The sequence below is a fragment of the Aquarana catesbeiana genome, linkage group LG12, assembly GCF_042186555.1.
Source record: "Aquarana catesbeiana isolate 2022-GZ linkage group LG12, ASM4218655v1, whole genome shotgun sequence".
In the NCBI taxonomy this organism is placed as follows: domain Eukaryota; kingdom Metazoa; phylum Chordata; class Amphibia; order Anura; family Ranidae; genus Aquarana; species Aquarana catesbeiana.
In genome coordinates, this window is record NC_133335.1 from 92843325 (window position 1) to 92868558 (window position 25234).

General features: G+C 44.7%; 1 protein-coding gene across 2 annotated transcripts in view; it reads right to left on the reverse strand.

The window, feature by feature from the left end:
• Positions 1–25234, reverse strand: part of CFAP97D1 (CFAP97 domain containing 1) — a 353382-nt gene that overhangs the window by 77026 nt on the left and 251122 nt on the right. For both annotated transcript variants that reach the window (XM_073608218.1, XM_073608217.1), the window contains exon 4: positions 17359–17482. In XM_073608218.1, the coding sequence (XP_073464319.1) occupies positions 17359–17482 (124 nt within the window). The remainder of the gene's footprint in view (positions 1–17358; positions 17483–25234) is intronic.

Consider the following 25234-nt stretch of genomic DNA (forward strand, 5'->3'; position numbering starts at 1 on the left):
TGACTCCTGCTCACATGCATGAGAGTGATGTCATCACTGTGCAGCCATTCAAAGGGCTGGAGCCCACAAACCCAGAAGGATGACCAAGTGAAAATGGAATCCCTACCAGCGGTGAGGGATCCATTTTTTTATGTGGTGCATACTAGCACATTATGACATGAGCCTGCAGGGGGACCTTTTTTTTTTTTTTTTTTTTTTTTTTTTTTTTTTTTACGCAAGTAACTACCATTTTAAGTTGCTCAACAAACCGTTGACTCCTGAGAAAGGGAGCTAGGACAGGAGAAATATGTCCATAAAAATATAGGGAAGGGAAGTTATATCATAAGGGATTTTCCCAGCTAGGGAATGAAAGATCTCTATATGAGAGTTCTCTAAGCACAAAACTAAAATGATAGAGTAAGAAAAAAAAAAGGATAGCAACTCACAATTTTGAAAAAGGAGAGATAAACAACACCAGTAGAAGAGAGTTTGGAAGCTCCATTGAGATGTACAACATAACAACCTTATTGTTATATCTATTTTAATTAAAATTTGTTCCCAGTTAACGCTGTAGTTAAAGTGGTTGTACACCGTGTACAACCACTTTTACCTACAGGTAAGCCTATATTAAGGCTTACCTGTAGGTGCTGGAAATATCTCCTAAACCTCCACGCTTTAGGAAATATTTACAATAAAGCCGTGCGCCGATATCTACGGCGCATGCCCGCTTTAGAAAGGCCAGATCGTGCCATTTCTAAAGGGGTCATGTCGTGACTGGCAGCGCATGCGCGGGAGTGACATCACATGACTCCGGCCAGTAACAGAGCTGGAGTCTGCGGCCCCGGAAGGTAGAGGGGTGAAGATGGACGCTCGCTAGTGGGGACAGCACTGACATCACAGGCTTCGGTTTCAGGTAAGTGACACATAATGGGCTACTATGCGATGTATAGTTGCCAGCTCCTATCTCTCCACAGTGACTCACCTGTTGATATCCTGCTCGTCAGTCCTGCCTACTTAAGCCTTCCAGTCCAGATGATCTCTGCCTTCGCCTTGGTCACATCTCTAGAGACGCTCTCATGTGATCCTGTTAAAGACTTGCTTGGCTGACATTCCTTCTGGCTCCTGCTTTTTGTTCTACTACGCTCCTCTCTGGCTCCCTGACATTTTGGCTTGTCTGACTATCCGTTCTGGTTACTGAACTTCTGGCTATGTTTTGACTACGTTTACTCTGTTTACCTTTTTTTATTATTAACCACTTGCCGCCCGTCCTATAGCAATATGACGTCGGCAAAGTGGTTGCGATATCCTGACCGAATGTCATATGATGTCACCAGGATATCAAGCCGCTGCACGCCCCCGGGAGCGTGCATTGCGGCGATCGTTATTGCAGTGTGTCAGTCTGACACACCGCAACTCCGATCTGACAGAGACTCTTTACTACGTGATCAGCCGGGTCCATTCACGGCTGATCACAATGTAAACAGGAAGAGCCGTTGTTTGGCTTTTCCTCACTCGCGTCTGTCAGACGCGAGTAGAGGAGAGCCGCTCGGCTGCTCTCCTGACAGGGGGGGTCTGTGCTGATTGATTATCAGCGCAGCCCCCCTGAGGATGCCCACACTGGACCACCAGGAACGCCACCAGGACCACCAGGGATGCCACTAGTCACCACCAGGTATGCCACACATGGCCACCAGGGATGCCAATCAGTGCCCACAATGGATGCCAGTCAGTGCCCACAATGGGCATCATTGATTTGCAGGCGTTATTGTTTTGCACTGATTGACACCCATCATGCACCATCGATTAATGTACATCAGTGCCCATCCATGCCCATCCGTGCCACCTATCAGTGCCCATCTGTGCCACCTATCAGTGCCCATCCATGCCGCCTATCAGTGCCACCTATCAGTGCCCATCAGTCTGCGCATATGTACAGACAAGAGAGCCAGACGAGAAATCTTTTGTACTGAATCTTTTACAGCATCAACAGCAAAACACAGCGCTCAAGGAATATCTGTCTTTCTGTCTTACTTTCAGGCAGATTATCCTCCTGGTTAGGCCTATCCGGACGTTTGACTTGATCCTTTACGGACTGGCAAATACCAATTGCTGCAACAGCTGGCTGAATGGCTGAACTGGCCAAAGAAAGGAAGCTTTTGATAATAACTCCAATTTCTTGTCAACAGGGTCTTTCAAGCCTTATGCGTTATCTACCGGACAAGTTAAGTTCTAGTTTTTATGAAAGAGACTGCTGCATCTATGGCTGGCATGCTCCATTTTTTAACAAACTTTTCATCCATGGGATATAAAAGGGAAAACCTTTTAGGAGGCAAAAAAGTCCTGTCAGGATGTTCCCAATCAGCATACAGTGCCTGTTCCAACAGGGGGTGTAGCAGGAAAGTCTGTGCGACCTGAAAAGGTCTCAGAGATCCCAAAGAAGACCAGGGGGGCTCAGTCACTTCTGCAAGAGGCGACTTAAAGGCAGAACAAACCATTTCGGTCAGGATCAAAAAACCTCTGCGACTGAGAGGCAGACATCGAGTGGATATCTTGTCTAGATTGCTCGGAAGCAGACTCATCTGCCGGGCACTCCACCGAATCCTGAGCTTTAAGCTCTTCCCCATCCTCAACCCATTCCTGCTCCAGACGAGGAGACTCCGGGGAAGGGGATCTGTCACGCTTCCTGCCACCCTGCAGGATGGAGGCAATCATGAATCCTGTGCTCTAACCCAGCTAGGGCTGAGGACAGTTCATCCGTAGTGATAAAGGGTGAAGCAGCGTTGACTGTAGACACAATACCAGATAGGCGCAGCGGCTCAGATTGCCCGGGAGCCTCTGGTCTTTCAGGGGGATACAACACTAGGAATACGACTAGGTTCATCAGGAACTACTGATGACGTAGGTGTGCCCTTCCCTGTGGTGCTAGTACCACTCCTCTTTTTGGAAGACATTCAATGCCGCAAACAAAGAGTACCTGGGTGTAGTTAAAACACCTCAAAAGGGAGACCCTTTAACCACTTAAGGACCGCCGCACACCGATATATGTCCTAACTTTGAAGAGGAATATCGTTGTTATGGCAGCAGCTAGCAGGTATCCTCTTCTTCGGCCGGCGGTCCACTTTCAGATAAAAGTGGTCTCTGTGGTTGATTCACCGTGAGATCACTTTTATCGGCGGCGAGAGAGCCCCCCCACCCGCCATGCTCCGGTGCCCTCCGCCGCTTACTGGAGCCATCGGCAGCGGCGGAGGCGATTGGATGTTGCTCCTTCCTTGGCATGGAGACGAGTGAGGGGAAGATGGCCCCCACCCGTCTCCATACCATTGCAGGGCGGAAGAGACGTCAAAACGTCACTTCCGCCCATAGCTCTTAAAAGGACCATTTTTTTTTTTTAAATGACAAAAATTTTTATTTATTTTTCTATTTTTATTGCATTTTAGTGTAAATATGAGATCTGAGGTCTTTTTGACCCCAGATCTCATATGTAAGAGGTCCTGTCATGCTTTTTTCTATTACAAGGAATGTAAACATCCCTTGTAATAGGAATAAAAGTGACACATTTTTTTAAAAGAACAGTGTAAAAATAAAAAGGTAAAATAAATAAGAAAAAAAAAATTATTTTGAAACGTGGCCTGTCCCGCCGAGCTCGTGTGCAGAAGTGAACGCATACGTGAGTAGCGCCTGCATATTAAAATGGTTTTCAAACCACACATGTGAGGTATTGCTGCGATCGGTAGAGCGAGAGCAATAATTCTAGCTCTAGACCCCCTCTGTAACTCAAAACATGCAACCTGTAGAATTTTTTAAATGTTGCCTATGGAGATTTTTAAGGGTAAAAGTTTGTCGCCATTCCACGAGCGGCGCAATTTTGAAGCGTGACATGTTGGGTATCAATTTACTCGCCGTAACATTATCTTTCACAATATAAAAAAAATTGGGCTAACTTTACTGATGTCTTATTTTTTTAATTAAAAAAAGTGTATTTTTTTCAAAAAAAGTGCGCTTCTAAGACTGCTGCGCAAATATGGTGTGACAGAAAGTATTGCAATGACCACCATTTTATTTACTAGGGTGTTAGGAAAAAAAAGGAGAATGTTTGGGGGTTCTAAATAATTTTGTAGCAAAAAAAACTGTTTTTAACTTGTAAACAACAAATCTCAAAAAGAGGCGCTCGGTCCTTAAGTGGTTAATAGGGCTCACCAAGCCCCTATGCAACAATCCTGCTAAACACCTTTAGCCGCCAAGCAACACCTGTTGACTCACGTGACCCTGGTAAGGAGAAATGAACTACTGCAAGAGTCTGTTCAGAGCCTGCTCTGCGTCCCACAGCTGCCTTCTGGAAGCCCCACATGTTTGGCATACACAGCTTAAATAATCATTCTATGCGTGTGTGCGCACTCATGTGCACGGTCCCAGCGAGTGGGCATGACTGTATTCGTGCGCCCAGATAAAGGCTACGGCACATGTGTGGCAAATCCGCAAGCGCCATGGCCGCTAAACAAACTGCTGAGCCCAGCGGTGCTCTGCGAACGCACGTGCGCCATGGTGAACCAAGGCGAAATGGTGCACCGTACTGGTATACAGGTAAAAAACAGCCAGACACAAGCAAAAAAAGGTACACTTTGCAAACACCCACAGCTAGCCCAGAACTCCCCCGTATGGTCACCGCACACAGGTGCCCAGCCTTTAGCTAGCTTGACTGATTGTTACAATCACTGGGCCACCCCACAATGATAAAATAAAGGGGTTTTACTTACCCGTCCAGGCACAGGGCCACTTAGGAACTAAGGGCCCAGTCTTCACTCTTCACGGTGGGTTCCTGTCACTTGGACCTTCAAGGACTGGGTACCCTTTCATGTTTAGTGTCCACTCCACAGCACCCTGCAGGAAATGCCTTAGCGCTGTAGTGTCCAGGATTTCCACTCTGCAGGGTCCAGCACCCAGAGGCCACGTTATAGGCAAACCTCGCAGGATCTTGAGTCTTCTTTGCGAGGCTCGGGTACCATTTATCTAAGCATAAAAGCCTGTGTCAAATGGATCCGATCGGTCAATCCCTTGATTCATTTTTGGAACCGTTTGTGGGACTAGAGACCTGGAGCTCAGAAAGCTCAAACAAACCGTGCCATCCACCTTGCAGACACTGGTAAAAAACTAAAGTACTTCCTGTATGGGAAGGGTTATATAAGGGATCTCTTCCTGTCTGAAGACCTTTGGTCTACCAGTGTCCATTCACCTAATGATGGAGTATAACCCAGCAGGTAATGAATATTAGCCTGACTCTGTGTCCCATGATGTATGAAAAAGAAATAATAATAAAAGACTCATAAAAATGCCATAAATGTTTCCCATAGTTTGCAGACGCAATAACTTTTGCGCAAACCAATCAATACACGCTTATTGCGATTTTTTTTTTACCAAAAATCTGTAAAAGAATATACAGTGGGGACAGAAAGTATTCAGACCCCCTTAAATTTTTCACTCTTTGTTATATTGCAGCCATTTGCTAAAATCATTTAAGTTCATTTTCTTTCCTTATTAATGTACACACAGCACACCATATTGACAGAAAAACTCATGACTATTGGATAACAGATGTCTATTAACTATGCTCAAAACCCTTATACTTCTACTCCAAATAAATAAGACCACACAAGCTTTTTGGAGTATAAAAAAGGCCGTAGCAGCCTACTTTATTTTAAACATATCTGTTTCCTATAAAAATATAAAATTCTGTCATCAGAAAAAACAATAACCAAAAAACATCTGTTATACAACCTGTTAGTTCCAAAGAGCGTTGGTCTGAGCGACCGGTTAGCAAAAACAAACTGATGGCCATAACAACTATAGCACTGCAGCCCTCGTCCAAAAAACTCCAATAGGCCTCAAGCCGACAAGCTGGCTCAGAGACTGCCGTGACCGCAGTGCCCCATTATCACTTCCCGGCTAACCTCCGTTAACCGGGAACCAAAAAACCTCCGGACCCATATCAACGTTGGATCCCCACTCTTACTTTTTTCGCCATCTTCCTTCCCTTGCCCAGACCAACGCCCGCCACAGCATCCCAATAGTAACACCTTACTCTTGGGTGCCCCTCCACACCCGAATAGCTCGCTGTATGCCATCTTGCAAGCCTAAAGCCCACAAATCTGTACCCACGCCATTAAGATGTACCCCATCACGTCTCAAATACCTCCAGGTCTCAAATTTCAATTCCCTATGCCGAATTGCCAACCCCCCATTACTGACCACAAATTTACTAATTTCCCTGTTGATCTTCCTCCTTGCTCTGTTCACACCCTCCACTGACCTGGCCATTCTCCAAGACATCCTGGCAACCATGTCCGACCATATAATGATCATCTGCGGAAATTCCCTCGACAATCGCCAAATGTCAAATTTTATATCTCGCGTGATGTCTATCATCGAGCGAATGCCCAAATCGTTTCCGCCCACATGTATCACCAGGACATCCGGGGGTCCCTCTCTATTTGCATACCGCTGTACCTCCTGAACCAACCTACCCCACAACATCCCTGGTATACCAAACCACTTTATATACACTTCCCGTCTATCAAAACTTAGCTGCCTACCCTCAGGACGAGCGTCTCCCCTCCGAGCCCCCCAACATACATAAGAATGGCCCATAATCCAGACCATTCTTGTCGCTGCACCTGAAAATAGAAGAAAAACAAACACTATCCTCAACATTGACTATGCCAACTATAATCCTTGCCATAACAGATAACTCTAATACATACCCAATATCAACCTAAAGACTCACCCCGTCACCTACAATTTTATTGCCAGTTGAGGCCGCACATAAGATTGGAATCTGTTAGATTCCCACCGCCCAATCCTTTTTATTACCTCCACATCCATCCCCAACCTGGCCGCTTCCGTCGCAGCTCCAATCCTGAATGAGTGGGATGAAAAATCCTTCTCCTCCAGCCCCAGCCCCTGCAAACATTTTTTAAACACAGCCACAAACTGAAAACGTGACAACATACTACCATTTAAATGTACTAAAAATGGGCCCTGAACATCCGGCCTAACCATCAAGAATTCCCTGACCGTGCCCACCGGGCACTGGGGGGAACCGTGAATTGGATAAACTCGCACCATCCTGCCTCTTCCCCTTTGATCCGTCTTAGACTTCCTCAAAAATATCGCTACCCCTTCCTCTTCCAATTGTACCTCCTGAAACCCAATTCCCCCTTGCACTTTTTTGGAAGGACTAACAAGTTCTCCAATCCGAAATGCACCAAAAAATGCTAACACAAAAGCTACCTTAAACAAAGTAACTTCGTATGCAGATGAACAAACCTCCCCTAGCTGCTCCACAATCCCCCTCAGTATCACAAAAGTTACCGGTCTCCTCGAATCACGCTTGACCACTGCCCTCCTATAACCCTTTAATGCTTGTTTTACCCAAAAATCCTTAGTGACGTCGGGCTGCCCTTGTAGCTTGAAAAGGAAAGCCAAACTGGCCAACTGTGTATTCATCACTGACACCGACACGCCCTCGTCCAATTTTTTTGCCACATAGTACAGCAACAAGGAACGTATTCCTTGCCCTATAGGCTCCTCCCCCAAAGCTTGTCCGAACGACATCCACTCCTGCCATACCTTGGTGTATGCTGCCCATGTATTCCCACTTACCGACCGCTTAATCCATCCCTCGACGATGCCAGCGCAATCTCCCACAGCCAGTCTGGACAAGGTATCCCCTGTTGCTCCGCTTCCGGCGCCAACTCTCGGAACCTGTCCCACTGGAAGCGAGACAGTGCATCAGCAATGACGTTTTCCACCCCCGGTAAGTGAACAGTATGAATGAAAACATTCAGTTGTAGACATCGTAAGACTAAGTGCTGCAGCAGCCTGATCACTGGCGGAGATGACGCCGTGACCCTATTTATCACTTGCACCACCCCCAGATTGTCCCCATGAAAGCGCACCTTCAGATCTCTGAACGATGCACCCCACAGTTCCACTGCCAGAACTACTGGAAACAGTTCCAGCAACACCAAGTTCTTCGTGAAGCCCTCTTTTACCCAAGATTGTGGCCATGGACCTGCGCTCCATTGTCCTTGGAAAAACGCACCAAAACCTGTTGATCCTGCGGCATCGGTAAACAATTCCAAGTCAAAATTGCTGACTGGTCCCGACATCCACATTGCCCTGCCATTAAAGGATTCCAGAAAGGTATGCCATACCCTCAGGTCCTCCCTATGCTTTTTCCCTAAACGCACGAAATGTTTTGGTGACTTTATCCCACTCATGCTGGCCGCCAGCCGGCGACTAAACACTCTCCCCATCGGAAGTATGCGACAAGCAAAATTCAGCTTGCCCAACACCGATTGTAACTTACGCAGTTGTACCTTTTTTAGTCCTATTAACCCTGCCACCTCTTTTTTCAAATCCTCCAATTTCTCAGCAGGTAATCTACATTCCATCGCCTCCGAATCTAGCACAATGCCCAAAAACGTGATGACCGCGCAGGGTCCCTCAGTTTTTTCGTCCGCCAATGGAATGCCAAATCTTCCTGCTAGATGCTGCAATGAAGCCAGCAACACCGCGCAGACTCTAGAAGAGGCCGGGCCTATGCATAAGAAATCATCCAAGTAGTGAATTATCGAATTCACCCCGGATACATCCCTTACCACCCATTCCATGAAGGAGCTGAATTGTTCGAATATCGCACACGACACTGAACAACCCATTGGTAGGCATTGATCGACATAAAATCCACCATTCCAATGGCACCCGAGCAACCGGAAACTATCCGGGTGAACTGGCAACAGTCGAAAAGCTGATTCTATATCTGCCTTAGCCATCAAGGCACCTTTTCCATAGTGTCTCACCCACCTCACCGCAGCATCAAATGACGTATAAGTCACCGAGCATGCTTTTTGTTCTATGGCATCATTCACGGAACCCCCTTTTGGGAAAGATAAGTGGTGAATGAGCCTGAATTTGTTGGGCTCCTGTTTGGGCACCACGCCCAGCGGAGACACCACCAAATCAGCTATCGGTGCTACGGGGAAAGGGCCACTCATTCTACCCAATGCCACTTCCTTCTGTAGTTTCTCCGAAACCACTTCAGGATGCTGCAGGGCTGACTTCAAATTTTTGGGCACTGGGGGAGTCGCCGATAAATTACATGGAATCCGAAAACCCATCGCAAAGCCCTCTTCTAATAGCAATGCCGCTTTCCTGTCCGGGTACTTACCGAGAAACGGCCGCATCCTTTCCACTATCACCGGAGTCCTCCCTTTTGTTCCCAGCCTCTCCTTGTCGACCTTTTCCTTGTTTAAAACATCTGGATGATGGATGCGTACCCCCACAGCCTGAGCACTCATGCTTATACTTACATGTTCCTCCGAACTTACAGGACCCTGAGTTATACTGCCAACAAACCCCTTTTTTGTTTCCAGCCGAATGTCCCTGGGCTGACGGTCCACCGGCTCCCCCCTGAAAAAACTGGTTCGTTGCCCGCGCCGTCGTCATCAAACGCATCCACAGGCTGATGTCTTTATGGTCCCACCGTAGCTCCGGGCGAACCGCTCTCCTCTGCCTAAACTGTTCATCGTATCGCAACCATGCCGTACCTCCATATACTCTATACGCTTCCCCTATCGCGTCCTGATAGCAGAAAAGCGCCGAACAGTGTTCCGGTTGTTTCTCCCCGATCACACTAGCCATGATCGCAAATGCTTGCAACCAATTTGTAAATGTCCTGGGTATCAGCCTATACCTCCTCTTTTCCTCATCTTCTTTTTTGGAATCGTCCGGCTTGACTCTGTCAAGATTGAACTTCTCCAAGGGCAGTAAGGAAAATATTTCTACATACTCACCCTTCCATAATTTCTCCCGCACTTCTTGTTTCAAGTGAGCTCCCAACGGCCCTTCATAGCACACATACACCTCACAGCGAGCCGCGTCCGCCAGCCTAATGATGTCCTTCCTCGGCGCAGCCTCCCCTGACGACGCTGCCTTTTCCTTCCCCTGCGCAGCTGCACTCCCCGTGGCTTCCTGGGCCGGCAACGCGACCACAGCTGCCACCTCAGCTGAAACCTCCGGTGTCGGGGCCCCCCCTGCACTTCCCACATCTTTCCTTGACTGCTGTACCCAAGTGGCCCTCGGGCCCTCCACCGGCCTCTCTGCAGCCTCCAACCTCTGCACCAGTTCTTTGATTCCCATTAAAAACCCCAGGAAACCCGGAGCCCCCACCCCTGTACCGGTTCCCTCCACGCTGTTTTCTAACCCCCCAGCCCCAGTTGCTACACTTGCTGCATTATTTAAGCTAGTCATTGCATTAACATGTGTTGGCTCACCTGGCTGCATAGGTGTCGCCCCATCAGCCGACCGTCTGCTCTCTTCTGGCCCCATCCTCCTGGGCAGGGGGGCCGCGTCCTCCTCCGATCCAGACTCCTCATCTCGTCTGCTCCGACCCGACTCTTCCCCTGCGTCCGCTGTAGGCCCGCCCGGGATGTGGACCGCGGCTGCCGCATTGTTCGACATCCTTCCCCTCCTCCGAGCAGCGAAACCACCCGTGGACTTCCGGACAGCCTTCCCAGGACCGGTGTGGGCTACCGCAGTCCTGCCGGCCTCCGCTCCTGTAGATGTTATGCCAGCCCTGCATCTCTCTCCATTCTGCCTGTCCCCTGCCGAGGAACTAGAAGGCCCAGGGATCCCTTCAGGCAGTGCAGTGTCAGCGATGGCGGAGCGCCCCGCAGTCATCCTGTCTCCTTCCCGTAGGCCTCACTCGCGCCGGTTCTCTTGCCTGCCTCTGCTCTCGTCCCGCCGGGGCCGCACGCCCGCTGACCCGCTCTCCTCCCGCCGCTCGTTTGGCCGGTGGGCCCCCCGGGAGTCTGGAATACCGACTACCCGAGTGCCGCTGTGCTGACGTCACGCGGTCCGGAGAGAACCGCTCAGGTGGACGAGAGTGGCGCGCTCTGTTGCCGCTTCTCTCTCCCCCACTTGCCTGCGTTGTGGAGCCTTGTAGCGCGGCTGCGATGGTCTCCTGCAGCCACTCAGCACCCCGCACCGCCGCTTCCTCCCGCAACTGGGCCATAAGCCCCTCTAGTTCAGCCATGGTACAGCACTAACAACTTTCCTAATCCTTCTGTTGTGCCTCCCAGAGCGGGAACCCCTTTTAAATAGCCCCTCCCCTGATCCTCCCTCCCCCTCGGCTCCACATTACAACTTAACTTTAACCCTTTCACTGCTACCACTGTCATGTGCGCCCTTTGCATACATCATTGCATGCTGTTGCTCCAGGCTTTTCTGAATTGTTGACATTTTTGCAGATTTATTAAAAAAGAAAACTGAAATATCATACAGTTCTTAGTATTCAGACCCTTTGCTCAGTATTTAGTAGAAGCACCCTTTTGATCTAATACAGCCATGAGTCTTTTGGGAAAGATGCAACGAGTTTTTCACACCTGGATTTGGGGATCCTCTGCCATTCCTCCTTGCAGATCCTCTCCAGTTCTGTCAGGTTGGGTGGTAAATGTTGGTGGACAGCCATTTTTAGGTCTCTCCAGAGATGCTCAATTGAATTTAAGTCAGGGCTCTGGCTGGGCCATTCAAGAACAGTCACGGAGTTGTTGTGAAGCCACTCCTTTATTTTAGCTGTGTGCTTAGGGTCATTGTCTTGTTGGAAGGTAAATCTTAGGCCAAGTCTGAGGTCCTGAGCACTCTGGAGAAGCTTTTCGTCCAGGATATCCCTGTACTTCCCCGCATTCATCTTTTCCTCCATTGCAACCAGTTGTCCTGTCCCTGCAGCTGAAAAACACCCCCACAGCATGATGCTGCCACCACCATGCTTTACTGTTGGGACTGTATTGGACAGGTGATGAGTAGTGCCTGGTTTTCTCCACACATGTCCTTCTATATTGGTCTCATCAGACCAGAGAATTTTATTTCTCACCATCTTGGAGTCCTTCAGGTGTTTTTTAGCAAACTCCATGCGGGCTTTCATGTGTCTTGCACTGAGGAGAGTTCAAAATATTTTACAGCGCACACATTCAAGAATGACATTTCTGCAAGGCTAGTTAAAAGCACCTGAACATATTCAAAAAATACGGGGTTTGGTCACACTATATGGTCATATAGTGCCAAGCCCACTTACTGCGACAAAGTACCCCGAATTAGTGGGTCCTACTCTAGTAATAAAATGGAAGATCCTTTGTCTCAACCATGGGAGCTGAACTCTATGTGGGAGAACTGAAGGGGATACATCCTATGCACTGGTGCCCACTAAATAAGAGGTAATGAGGAGGGGGAGGGGTGCTCCAGCCCAAAAAACCTGGTCAAGTTCTATTACAATATACAAAAACATATTTGGGGGCCACACCTACTATGTGTGTATATATATATATATATATATATATATATATATATATATATATCATAGGGGTTACCTATAAGTATATACATGCCTCCTGCATGTATCTTTACCTGTCAAATGTCTCCCCTCTCTCTGTTATGAGACCCGAAAAACTGCAGATTCTGTGGGCGGGTCTGTTGTCTGGAGCTCGGTGGGTGGAGTCGTGATGTCAGTAGACTACCCGCCCACCTCTACACTCCCCTTGTCAATATGCATTTTCTCCTGTGTATTTCCTACACTGAACTTCTGCTATGATCTCTAACATCCAGTGAAAAGACAGGAAAGTAACCACATGCTGAGGTGTGGAACAGCCAATCCTAGCAGAGCTGCTGAAGAAAGGAGTGGGGGAGGGAATTAAAAAATAATGCATGTTTTAGGCTAGTGCACGAGATATATAAATCACCTGTCACTCACAGCAAGGGGGAGGATTTGCCAAAGTTTTTCTCTGTTTGTCAAGTTTTTAATCTCACTGAACAATAAAAGAGGATTGCTCAGTGCTGGATTAACTCTTTGTGGCAAGACTGGGCTCAAATGATAGGAAATCTTATACTCTACATTATGACATAAAAAAAAAAAAAAAAAAAAAAAAAAAATTTTTGGGTTTACATCCACTTTAAAGTGAATGAGTATTTCAAAAACTGCTGATCAATCTGTATTTTCACGCATAAGCATCTATTGGGTTTACAGATAATGGTCCAAAAAATATCAAATATCCAGTGAGTTGCAGTTGTGTTGGGGAAAATGCCTTCTTGATGTCAGAGTTCAGGCAGATTGCCAGGTGTGATGAAAAAGAGGATGAGGATGACAATGGGTCTGGTGTTAGGAAGGTGGCAGTGGGGTGCCAGCTGGGAGGAGGATGAGAGAGACAGGAGAGAGAGTGAGAGAGATTAAAAAAGTAAAAAAGGACATTTTGGTGCGATCTGTAATTATGAATTTAAAAATTAAACGTATAATTGTATTTGTAGAAGTATATACATATCTATTACCTCAATATGCATGTCTACAGGCTAGAACTGATACTGCAAAAACATGTACAGTGGTGTTCTCATTTATGGAATAACTGCCTCTAGAAATTCACTATAGTCTGTGTCCATGTGCTTTTATGGGGGGGTGGAGCATCCATCAATCAAGTTGTGACATCACACCCATTGTGTTCTTTTTTAGTTAATGGGCATGGAGGAGGAGGGAGGGACTGGGCTGTCATTTAGAATATGTTCTGATCGGTTCTGTCCAGCGTAAAAGACACAACTGAGCATGTGCAGGTTGAGGTTGGCTACCTTGCCTGTTCTTTTCAAGGTAGACATTGCAGGGGGGGGGGGGTAAAACAGCCTTTTTACACAATGCAGAGGATTAACCCCTAAAGTTCCACAGTGAGTATAACAAGCATGCTATTCTGCATATAGTTACATAGTAGGTGAGGTTGAAAAAAGAAACAAGTCCATCCTATGTATGTGATCATATGTCAGTATTACATTGTATATCCCTGTATGTTGTGGTCGTTCAGGTGCTTATCTAATAGTTTCTTGAAACTTTCCATGCTCCCCGCTGAGACCACTGCCTGTGGAAGGGAATTCTCTAGAACCCTCTACGTAGTTTAAAGCGGGGTTCCACCCAAATTTTGAACAATATCTGTATGTATTCTCTTCCTTGCCTAGATGCTGACATGCCGTTTAAAAAAATTTAAATCGCCGTAATTACCTTTTATTTTTCTATTCTTCTTTGCACTTCCTGGTTCTCCTCCCGTGGGAGTAGGCGTGTTTCTAGCCTCTCCCAGACTCCTGGGAGCTAGTCTCAGGCTTCCCAGGATGCCACTGAGCATGTGCGGGAACGAGCGGTGAATGCTGGGAGCACAGCATTCACCACATCCAGGAAATAAATGCTTGTGGGCTTCAAATGCCCACAATGAAGATGGAAACCGCCTGCAGTGAATAATATAAGTTATTCTTTCCGACTAAATCTGACACAGGCGGACATATTACACACAATATGTGAGTATGTAATGCTGAGAAGAAAAGTTTGTGAATGAACTCAAAAAAAAAAAAAAAAAAAAAAGATAGATAGGTGGACCCCCGCTTTAATGAGTGGCCACGTGTCTTATTAAACTCCCTTCCACAGAAAAGTTTTATCCCCATTGTGGGGTCACCAGTACAGTATTTATAAATTAAAATCATATCCCCTCTCAAGCGTCTCTTCTCCAGAGAGAATAAGTTCAGTGACAGATTTTACTCTTGTGGGTTTAGTAACACTTTAAAGTAGAATTATAGGCATTTTGGAAAGGGAGGGTTATAACCCCTACAAGTTTATTTTTTGGCATCTGTATCCCATTGGGGAGATTTCTCTTCACTTCTTGTCCCATAGCTAAAACAGGAAGTGAGAGGAAATCCCAGCAAATGAAGGGAATCCCTTGGGGATTCACAGATCACCAGAACTAGTGTCCTCGTTGGAAGATTTCCCCTTATTTACTTTTCTGGGGACAGCTAGAAATTTGGGATTTCTTTTGCTTTCACTTTCAATGATATTGGTAAACAGAACAGACAAACGAGGGTAAATCTACCTAACAGGACACAGACAGCAATAAAAACTGTCAGGTGTTGTAATCCATTTCTACCCTGTCCAAATTCTTTTCAACTACTTCCCGCCGGCCATCGAATGACGGCTGGGTGGCGTGGCTCTCGTTCTGGGCGGGCGTCATATGACGGCCCTCCAGAACGACCACTCTCGCGCCCCTGGGAGCACGCAGCGCGGCAATCGCGGCCGACGCTGTGGTACTAGGACACGGTACGGCCCCGATTTCTGTAAAGAGCCGCAGCCGTGGTTCTTTAACCATGTGATTGGCTGTGTCCAATCACAGCCGGTCACATGTAAACACGGAGATGCCGGTAATTGGCTCTCCTCGCCTCACACTGACAGAGTGTGAGGAAAGGAGAGCCGATCAGCGGCATCACCTCACAGAGGACATCTAGGGATGTAATCAGGGCACTGATCATCAGTGCCCTGATTACAATTAAGTGCCACCAGTGCCAACAATGTTTGCCCACCACTGCCAGCAATCAGTGCCAACCAGCACCCACAATTGTAACCAATCTGTGCCCACAAGTGCCAGCAATCAGTGCCAACCAGCGCCCACAATTGTAACCAATCTGTGCCCACAAGTGCCAGCAATCAGTGCCAACCAGTGCCCACAATTGTCACCAATCTGTGCCCACAGGTGTCAGCAGTGAGTGCCCACAAGTGCCAGCAATCAGTGGCCATCAGTGATGCCAGTCAGTGCCCATCATTGGTGCCCATCAATGCTCATCACTGCTGTCCCCTTAATGCCACCCATCAATGCCCATCAGTGCCGCCCATCCGTGCTGCCTAACTGTGCCCACCAGTGCCACCTATCTGTGCCCAGTGCCCACCAGTGCCACCCATCAGTGCCGCCTATAAGTGCTCGTTAGTGAGACACATCAGTGCCACCTATCATTGCCTATAAGTTTGGCATATTCGTGCCTCATCAGTGCCACCTAAGTAATGCCCATAAGTTCTGCCTCATCAGTGCCCATAAGTGCCACCTCATCAGTGCAGCCTATCCGTGCTGCCTCATCAGCGCCCATCAGTGAAGGAGAAAAATTACTTATTTACAAAATTTACTGACAGAAACTAAGAAAAACTTTTTTTTTTTTCAAAATTTTTGGTCGTTTTTTTTTTTTAGGAAAAAAAAAAAAACCCAGGAGTGATTAAATACCACCAAAGAAAGGTCTATTTGTGTGAAGAAAATGATAAAAATTTCACATGGTTACAGTGTAGCATGACCGTGCAATTGTCATTCAAAGTGTGACAGCGCTGAAAGCTGAAAAATGGCCTGGGCAGGAAGAGGGTGTAAGTGCCCTGTATTGAGGTGGTTAAAAATGCCTTTAGTTGTACTTTAAGTTCTAGGTGTTCCTAGATGGAACACGGGGAAGCTGTGGTTGAGTTGTGTTGATGTGTGGAAATGCAGCCTCTGGTAATACAGCTAGGTACAAGTATGTCATGCTAGCCTTATTTTTCTGGGATAACAGTACCCTGAGGGAAAAGAATTATGTAACTAGCATGACCAGCTTCTTGATCAAAGAACGTGGTCATCTAAAGAAGTAAAATAAAGCTTTTTAAAAATGGTCTCCTTTATGTGTGATAGTTACCAAATATAGACACTACAACAACCTAAAAGAACTGGGGAGTCATCTAGCAGTGGTCAGAAAGCTTGTGGGAGCTATGTATGCAATCCCAACTAAAGAGATAGGTTTGGCAAGAGAGGTAAAGCTGACATTGTTGAAGCTGCAAAGTAATCATTGTGTATTGTGACTGAGTCCCTGGTACCCTCAAATAGAAGGATCAGTTATTGCTTTTGCAATCTATTTCTGTAGCCTTCCATTTTGATTAATAATTGTGCTTTGCTGTTCCTGTATTGCACACGGTTGCATGTTTTACATTTTCCTATAAGGTTTCCTTGCGTGATGATGGTTGAGGTTTTTGCACTTCTCTTGGGGCAATGGGCTGGTAACAGCTACTTTGTTATCCTGTTGCTATGCTACTGCCTAGCTGTTGAATGTCATTGTGTCAGCCAATACATTTTTTATTTTATTATTTTTATTTCTGAAGGTTCATTTAAAGCCAATTAGGTCTAAAGCTATCTAATCAACTCTCAATTTCCTAACTGCAAGATTAAATTGGCAGATGCCACACTAAGGTTTTTGTATATCCTTCTTCTGGATTAACATAATAACAGTGTATTAAAATAATCTGAAATGATGAACTTTGTTAAAGGACATCAAACAAAAATATGCAAAAAAAAAAAAAATTATAATAACTGTCTAATGATAAAGGTGCAGGATTCTCCTGTTAAATACAGGCCAGCTGCGTTATCCTGCAGCTGACTCCTGTGATGTCCTGAAATCATTAGCAAGTTCTCTGCAGCAATAACTATGGTGGTTCAATTTTGTTAACAATGTAACACAATATATATATATCACCTTCCATTCATCTTCCCATTTCCTGTGATCATAGTTTGGCTTACATTCCTGAATCCTCTTGTGGAGAGCTTGGTTCTCTGCCATAATCCTTACAAGGTCTCTGCTTCGTTTGCCGCTATTAGAACTGTGGAATAAAATCAAATTATAGAAAATAAATATTTGCGGCAAAAAGCATTTAAACAGCACAAACTTAGACCTTCATTCCTACAATACCCATTGGGTGCAAGGTATTTAGGACTCACACTATTTTTTGGCATTTAGAGGCTTGTAATATTTCCAGCCATAGAGAATGTAATCAGACTACCTCATCCACACAGAACAATGGCTATATTTGTTGTAAATACAGTCATATAGTAGTCCAGGAAGTGGTGTATGTGTATAGTGTGCAATTTAAAGATATGCAGTTTGAAATCCAGATCCAGGTGCACTTCTGGCAGTTGGGTACGCCTTTGTGATTGTTAGGGTGCTGTTTCTGCAGACACACTGTAGATGCAACAACCATTCTCATAAATAACACTGTGATCACTGGTTCTGCCTCTAGGTGGTAGTGTGTTTGTACAATGTAATGTTCTTCCTAGTGGAACCTCATGGTTTTAATATAAACAGTTATTTTTGTAAAACTATATAGTGTTCCTTTCTGGTACCAGTAAAGTCCGCTCAAATGTCCAAAAATAATTTTCTAACAGTTTTCATTGGATGTGGTACCCCCTTAGCTATTTCTTTCTAAACATATCTTATCTGGTGGAAGACGCCAAATTTTCAGGGCTAAGGTTTTTTCTTTCACCCGAATAGGGTGAGGTTAAAGGACATATTACTTACTAAATTCTTCATGAGTAAATAATCTGATAAAATTGGACGCTATGACGGACTATACAGGCACAGAATGGGAGGGACTTATGTCAAAGATCCATAAAGAATGTAGAGATGATCATGGGATAGAAATGGAAATTGAGCTCTACATAAACTCAGACAAGCTTTAGAGAGAAAGTAAAATTTATTCTGGCAGGTTACATTTTTAGAGCGTTAAATTAAAGAGGACCTTAACTCACAAGGTTTAAGGATCCAGGTCTTCCCAAATCTTTGGGGGACAAGTGTCGATTTCAGGAAACAATGGGAATTAAACCTACAGGAATGCACAGTGAAAATGATGAATGCATTAATCGATCACTATAATGAGGACATTAGAAATTTGGATAATGAGATTATTGAATTCCAAAAACAGAATATGTCCCTGTGTGCACATCCTAAATTCCTAGAAAAGGACAAGCTGTTAAAAGAATATATTGAAAAATTTAACAAAGATCTAATATATAAGAAGGATATTAAATTCATTAGGAATAAGATGGCTTTCAATGGGAAATATGCATACAGTTGGCCACAACAGGGAGGAAAGAAAATGAGTAATAAGAGTGGAAACAAAGGTTTCCATAAAAGTGAAATTGACACTATAGAAGGCAAGGATTCTGATTCATCACATGCGTCTAATTATCTCTCACAGCCATCTGGAAGAGGAAGAGGCAGGTCCAGAGGATCTAGGAAAAGACAATACGGATGACGTTTCTAATGGTGGTAAGAGAAAGAAAACAAAGGAATACACCCATGCTAAAAACCCTGATTCAGAGGTGGGTGTTGATCATAGGGTTGGTGATGGGTCACGTGGTGGTACACAATTGAACTAGTGGTTCAGATGTCCTGACAGGTCCCAACCGTACCCCCTTGTCCCCCCAAACCCCTACACAGGCGCATATTCATACTCCCCGCAATCTGGGAGCTGTCTCTAAAAGTAATAAAGATAGGGATTTTCAATTGTTCCCCCTATGCAGGACCAGCCCAACAAGCAGTTGGGCCTTCACAACCTGGACCGATATGCCTACAGAGGCAAGTAGCTGTTGATCAGCTACAGATCATTAATCTTTCTTCCAAAGTTCTCTCTCCAGCTGAAAATGAAGTCTTGGCTTTGGGACTTAGTTTTTGTCCCTCTGCACGAGCAGACAATTTTGAGTTAGTAAAAGACATGAATCTCTTTGCTAGGAGATTAACATACAAATTCATGTACGATAAGGAAAGGCAAAAGAAAAAAACAATAATTAATTGATCGAGAACAATGGAAGGGATTCACGCTGAGAAATTTTATGGCTCTCAAAGACCTTATGGATCTTCTGGACGAAAATGAGACCACCATTGAGGGCTCTGCGGAGGAGGGTCCACTGGAATTTCGGGGGGTCCCCCTCCACCACAGTCTCCAGTGATTGACCCTAGATTCCGTAAGAAATACACGCAATTTCCTCCCCTAAAAATGAATCCCCACATATGGACTTTTTTTATCCCAAGTAACTGCAGACCGTTATCACCGCGCTAACGGTGAGAATAACATTACTTCTGACCAACGGCAGGCAATTAATCAGTAACAACAAAATAGGGATATAACCATAAAAATGGCTGATAATGGAGGTAATGTCGTAGTAATGGATACTGAGAAGTACCATGAAATGTGTTTGGAGATTTTGTCAAATACGGATTGGTATGCTCTCATATCAAGGGATAAAATACAGGAATTTAATGGTGAATATGATGCAATGGTATACAATGCGTTCCTAAATGCAATAATTGATAAGGAGATCTATGAGGCTCTTAAAAGTCCTTTTCCTAGAATCCCCTCATTCTACTCCTTACCCAAGATCCACAAAAATATGGTCAAACCTCCAGGATGCCCGATAATATCAGGAGTGGGCGCTAAAACTGAGAAAGGTAGCTGCCTAGTTGACATCTTTCTGCGACCACATGTTTTGAATCTCCCGTCCTATATTAGGGATACTAGTGATTTATTAAAGAAACTCCACAATAACATTTTACCTATGGATAGTTTGCTCGTGTCCATAGATGAGGAGGCATTATACTCTAGTATCCCACATGCACGTGCCATTTCGGTAGTTGAGTCTTTCCTGGACGATATGGACATAATGACCCATCCTTATAATGCTTTTGTATTACAACTATTGCATCATGTATTGACAAGGAATGTTTTCACTTTTTATGGATCCCACTACCTCCAAGTGCAGGGGGTTGTGATGGGGACATGTTGTGCCCCATCGTATGCCAACCTCTACTTGGGGGGGTGGGAACGTACACTATTTGTGGACGGATTCTTATCTATGTATCTGTCCAGCATTATATGCTTTTACAGATACATAGATGACGTCTTAATGGTTTGAAATTCAAGTAAAACAGACTTGCTGGGATTTATGGAGAAACTGGCCAATAATAATTATAATCTCAAATTTACAGTGCATAGTGATCTACAATCAATACCAGTCTTAGATGTGAACATTTTCAAACAAGAGGATGGCACCTTAGGCACTTCGCTGTACAGGAAACCCACTGTGGGGAATACTGTGCTTCATGCCTTTAGTGCCTATTCTCAACCACTAATTAGGAGTATACCCTATTCACAATATTTACATATTAAACACAACTGTTCTAATGAAGACGATTTTTTTGAAAGAATCTACATTTCTGAGAATGAGGCTCCTGCAGAGGGGTTATACCAAGATTTATACCCTAAAAAAAAAGCTTACAATAGAGCTTGTCTAAAAAATAGACGGGAACTATTGTTTGACAAAAAAAAAAAAAAGAAACAGGAAGATACGGTCAGGATTATCACTACTTACTCCAATAACCATGATATGGTGTAAAAAAACTCTAGAGAAACATTGGATCCCCAGTGAGAAGATGCCAATCTTAAAAAAATATATTGAAAAATATCCCCAAGTCACATACAAAAAATGTACAGTAGATCGTTAAAAGACCATCTGGTTCAGAGCCACTTTCAGCAATCTGTGGGGCTCAGTGAAGCTCCAAAGGGTATGTTTAGATGTGGGGGAAGCAAATATTGTCGTTGGATTTTGGAGGGAGTATCCTTCACACTACCCAATGGCAGGATACACAAAATTGAACACTTTGTGAATTGCCAAACCAAATGTGTCATTTATATCGCCCTATGTAAGTGTGGATCATTTTATGTAGTGAAAACGTTTAGGAACTTTTGGAAGAGGATTTATGATCCTTAGACATGTGCAATCCGTTTCGTAACAAATCGAAATTCGGCCGAATTTTGCATCTTTCGGACATTCGGATGCATCCGAATAAAAAAATAACGAATTTCAACTAATACGAAAGAAATTATAGCGACTATAACGAATGAATTCGACATGATTCGGTAATTCGTTAATGATCTAATGAAACAAAAGGTCAACTCAAAAGTAAATCTTACAGACTAATCAGCTGATTTTGTGCTGGAGGTTGGATTACCGGCAAAGTGCATTCCTGAGAACTGAGTGAGAAGGGTGTTGTAATGTATTTGAGCAGAGAAGAGATATTGTCATTGTGTGTGTTAATAGATTCAATAAACAAACGACTTTCCAAACTACGAATCATTATCACGAATCAATATACATACATAAATATAGAATTTCAACTAATATGAAAGAAATTATAGCGGATTTAACAAATGAATTCAACATGATTTGAGATTCAGTATAACGAATATCGACACTCTACAGAAATAACGAATTATCCGAAAATGAATTAACGTAACAACGAATATAACAGAACAAAATTATGTATTTTACAAATGACAACGAACCGAAACTAAACAAAGTTTTCCGTTGTGCACAAGTCTGATGATCATATATATTACATCAGAAAAAACCTACTCTTTACTCCTATTGGGAGACATGTTGCCCTTCAGCACAAGCATGACACCTCAATGATACAATTCACTGTGCTAGAAAGGATCATTGAAGACCCCAGAGGAGGTAATATTGATAAGAAGCTTCTGCAGCAGGAAGCTAGATGGATGTTTAGTTAAAATGCCACCTCCCCCCTGGCCTCAACAAAGCCTTATGTTATAAACCCTTCCTAGGTTAAACATTTATTAGTGTCCATGTTCTTGTTTCTTATTTAAGAAAGTATGGTGAATTAATTCCAACATAATGATGGCTCTGTCTCTTCCCCCGTCTGGCTATATAGGTCCAAATAGATTTGTGATTAGACCATGAAGGCTGATTATGTATTATACTACTTTGAATTTACTTTATTGTTATTAAATTGTTTACTATATGGTATTAAATATGGGAAGTTCGGCTGACCACTGCGGCTATTCAAACATTAGCTTAATATGGAACCGGGGCTTTTTGGCCTTGATCCCCTATATGTTAGCGCAGTGTATATATGTGCGGTTTGCCGTGGTGTTCCCTGGATGCATTTTGGATCGAGGTTCACTTTTGAGTAATTTTTTTTGGGGACCCCCGGCATGGACAATATCTGGCTGCAGTTGGTTTTTATTAGCCCCTGCAGTATCAGGGTGGTGGCGTTGCGGTGGTAGGAGCCAGGGGAATCCCATTATGAGATGATTCATCTCTAGATCAGACCTATTAATTATATAGGGGCTGGCATAATTTGCCACGCCCTGCGATGTCTGTGAGGTTCAGTTGTGTGGTGGTGTCTTGCTGTGCAGGCTATGGTTTGGTTGGGTCAATTTTTTAAGTATCTATTATATGCTCGTATGCATGAGCGCACTTTTGGCTTTTGATATTCACTGATGTTCCCACAACGCATGCGTGGGATATGATGGTATCATTCCTTTAGCATATGGGGGATTTCCCATCTAACATATTCTAATGCTCCACTTGCTTACACAGGATGGTATAGCCCTCACAGCTGATTATGGTTAGCTGGTTTATGCTGTCATGTGGTGCTAATTGTCGGCCCTACTTAAGGCTCAGATGCAGGAAGTGTTTGTGGCAGCATGCTGATCCAGGACATATAGGAGCAGGTCAGTCTATACACTGGGACTTTCATTGTGGACATAATCATGGCTACCATAATGATTTAGTTTAATTGGGAGTAATGTGTGTTACTTTGCTCTCCAGATTTATACCTCTAGTCATCATTAGCAATGACGATTCGAACTGCCTGCTAATGCAAATCATTGGATGCTATTTCATGCCAGTCTATTGGTAAGTATGTAATGCAGTGATGTTTGCTTTTGTTAAAGTCTGCAATGAGTTGACTATTAATTAATGGCAACTGCTATTTTATCCGGTCCATGTAGGTCTTAGGTCAGGGCTCAAAATTTCAAGTCCTGAGCTACTAGCCAGGCCTCAGGGGTTACTCGTCACCAGTTGCTCCACCCAGCCCGCCCTGCCTCTAAACACGCCCTCATAAATCTCATGAAATGACACTTAAATGTATTATGCAGAATTAAGTTATAAATATTAACAACAACTGTATCCATGCCCACCAATGCAGGCTGCGTGTGTCCACCAATGCAGCCTTGTGCCCACCATGCAGCCTTGTGCTCAGTGCCCACCATGCAGCCTTGTGCCAACCAATGCAGCTTTGTGTCCACCATGCAGCCTTGTACCCAGTGCCCACCAATGCAGCCTTGTGCCCACCAATGCAGCCTTGTGCCCACCAATGCAGCCTTGTGTTCACTATGCAGCCTACCTGTGCAGGGTGAGGAGAGGAACAGGAGAGCCACCCAGGTGGTCAGAGTGCAGCGCGGGGACCACAGAGATAACAGCTTTCATTTTAATTGCCATGTTCCCGCCGTGCAACGTCATATACAGCCCTGCCCCCTGGCCGGGGAACTTTGATTGACAGATCACCTGTCACTGGGATTGGACGGGTGATCTGTCTATCAAAGTCCTGGGACCAGGAGGAGGGGCTGTATATGACAGCGAGCGGTGGGGAACAGGCTATTTAAATGACAGCTGTTATCGCTGTGGTCCCCGCGCTGCGCTCTGACCACCTGGGCGGCTCACTCTTCCCCTCCGTGATCGCTGGGAGAAGGACTCCCATTAGGCACAGGCTGCCGGCTCACCCCCCCCCCCCCACTCCCAGGCAGCCCTTCCTTGCCAACCCTCAAAATCCACTCGCAAAATGCGAGCAGGAGAGTGGATTTTTTGAGGGCTGTCTTAGGTGATCTTTTGTATACTACTGGGAAGTTCCTACATAATCCAACCGATTACTGACCTTTGTACTGAATCATTCTTTTTAGGTATTTGACTTTCTGCCATATTACACGATAGGTTATTGTAAGTATTTATCAGTGGCTTGTATATTTATATTGCATAATAGGAGCCAATAGGAGGGTTGCTCTACATACTGTGGAATAACGGTGATCCTGGTGCAGTGATTCTGTGGATATTTTTGGCTTTGTGAGTAGGGAGGAGCCAAACATCCCCCTGTTCGGTTCGCACCAGAACATGCGAACAGGCAAAAAATTTGTTCGAACACCATTAAAGTCTATGGGACTTGAACATGAATAATCAAAAGTGCTAATTTTAAAGGCTTATATGCAAGTTATTGTCATAAAAAGTGTTTGGGGACCTGGGTCCTGCCCCAGGGGACATGGATCAATGCAAAAAAAAAGTTTTAAAAACGGCCGTTTTTTCAGGAGCAGTGATTTTAATAATGCTTAAAGTGAAACAATAAAAGTGTAATATTCCTTTAAATTTCGTACCTGGGGGTGTCTATAGTATGCCTGTAAAGAGGCGCATGTTTCCCGTGTTTAGAACAGTGTGACAGCAAAATGACATTTCAAAGGAAAAAAAAGTCATTTAAAAGTACTCGCGGCTATATGAATTGTCGGACCGACAATAGACATTGTTTGATAAGTTCATTGATAAAAACGGCATGGGATTTTCCCACAGGGGAACCCCGAACCAAAATTTAAAAAAAAAAAAAAAATGGCGTGGGGGTCTCCCTAAATTCCATACCAGGCCCTTCAGGTCTGGTATGGATATTAAGGGGAACCCCGCACCAAAATTGAAAAAAAAAAAAAAAAAGGGTGTGGGGGTCCCCCCCAAAATCC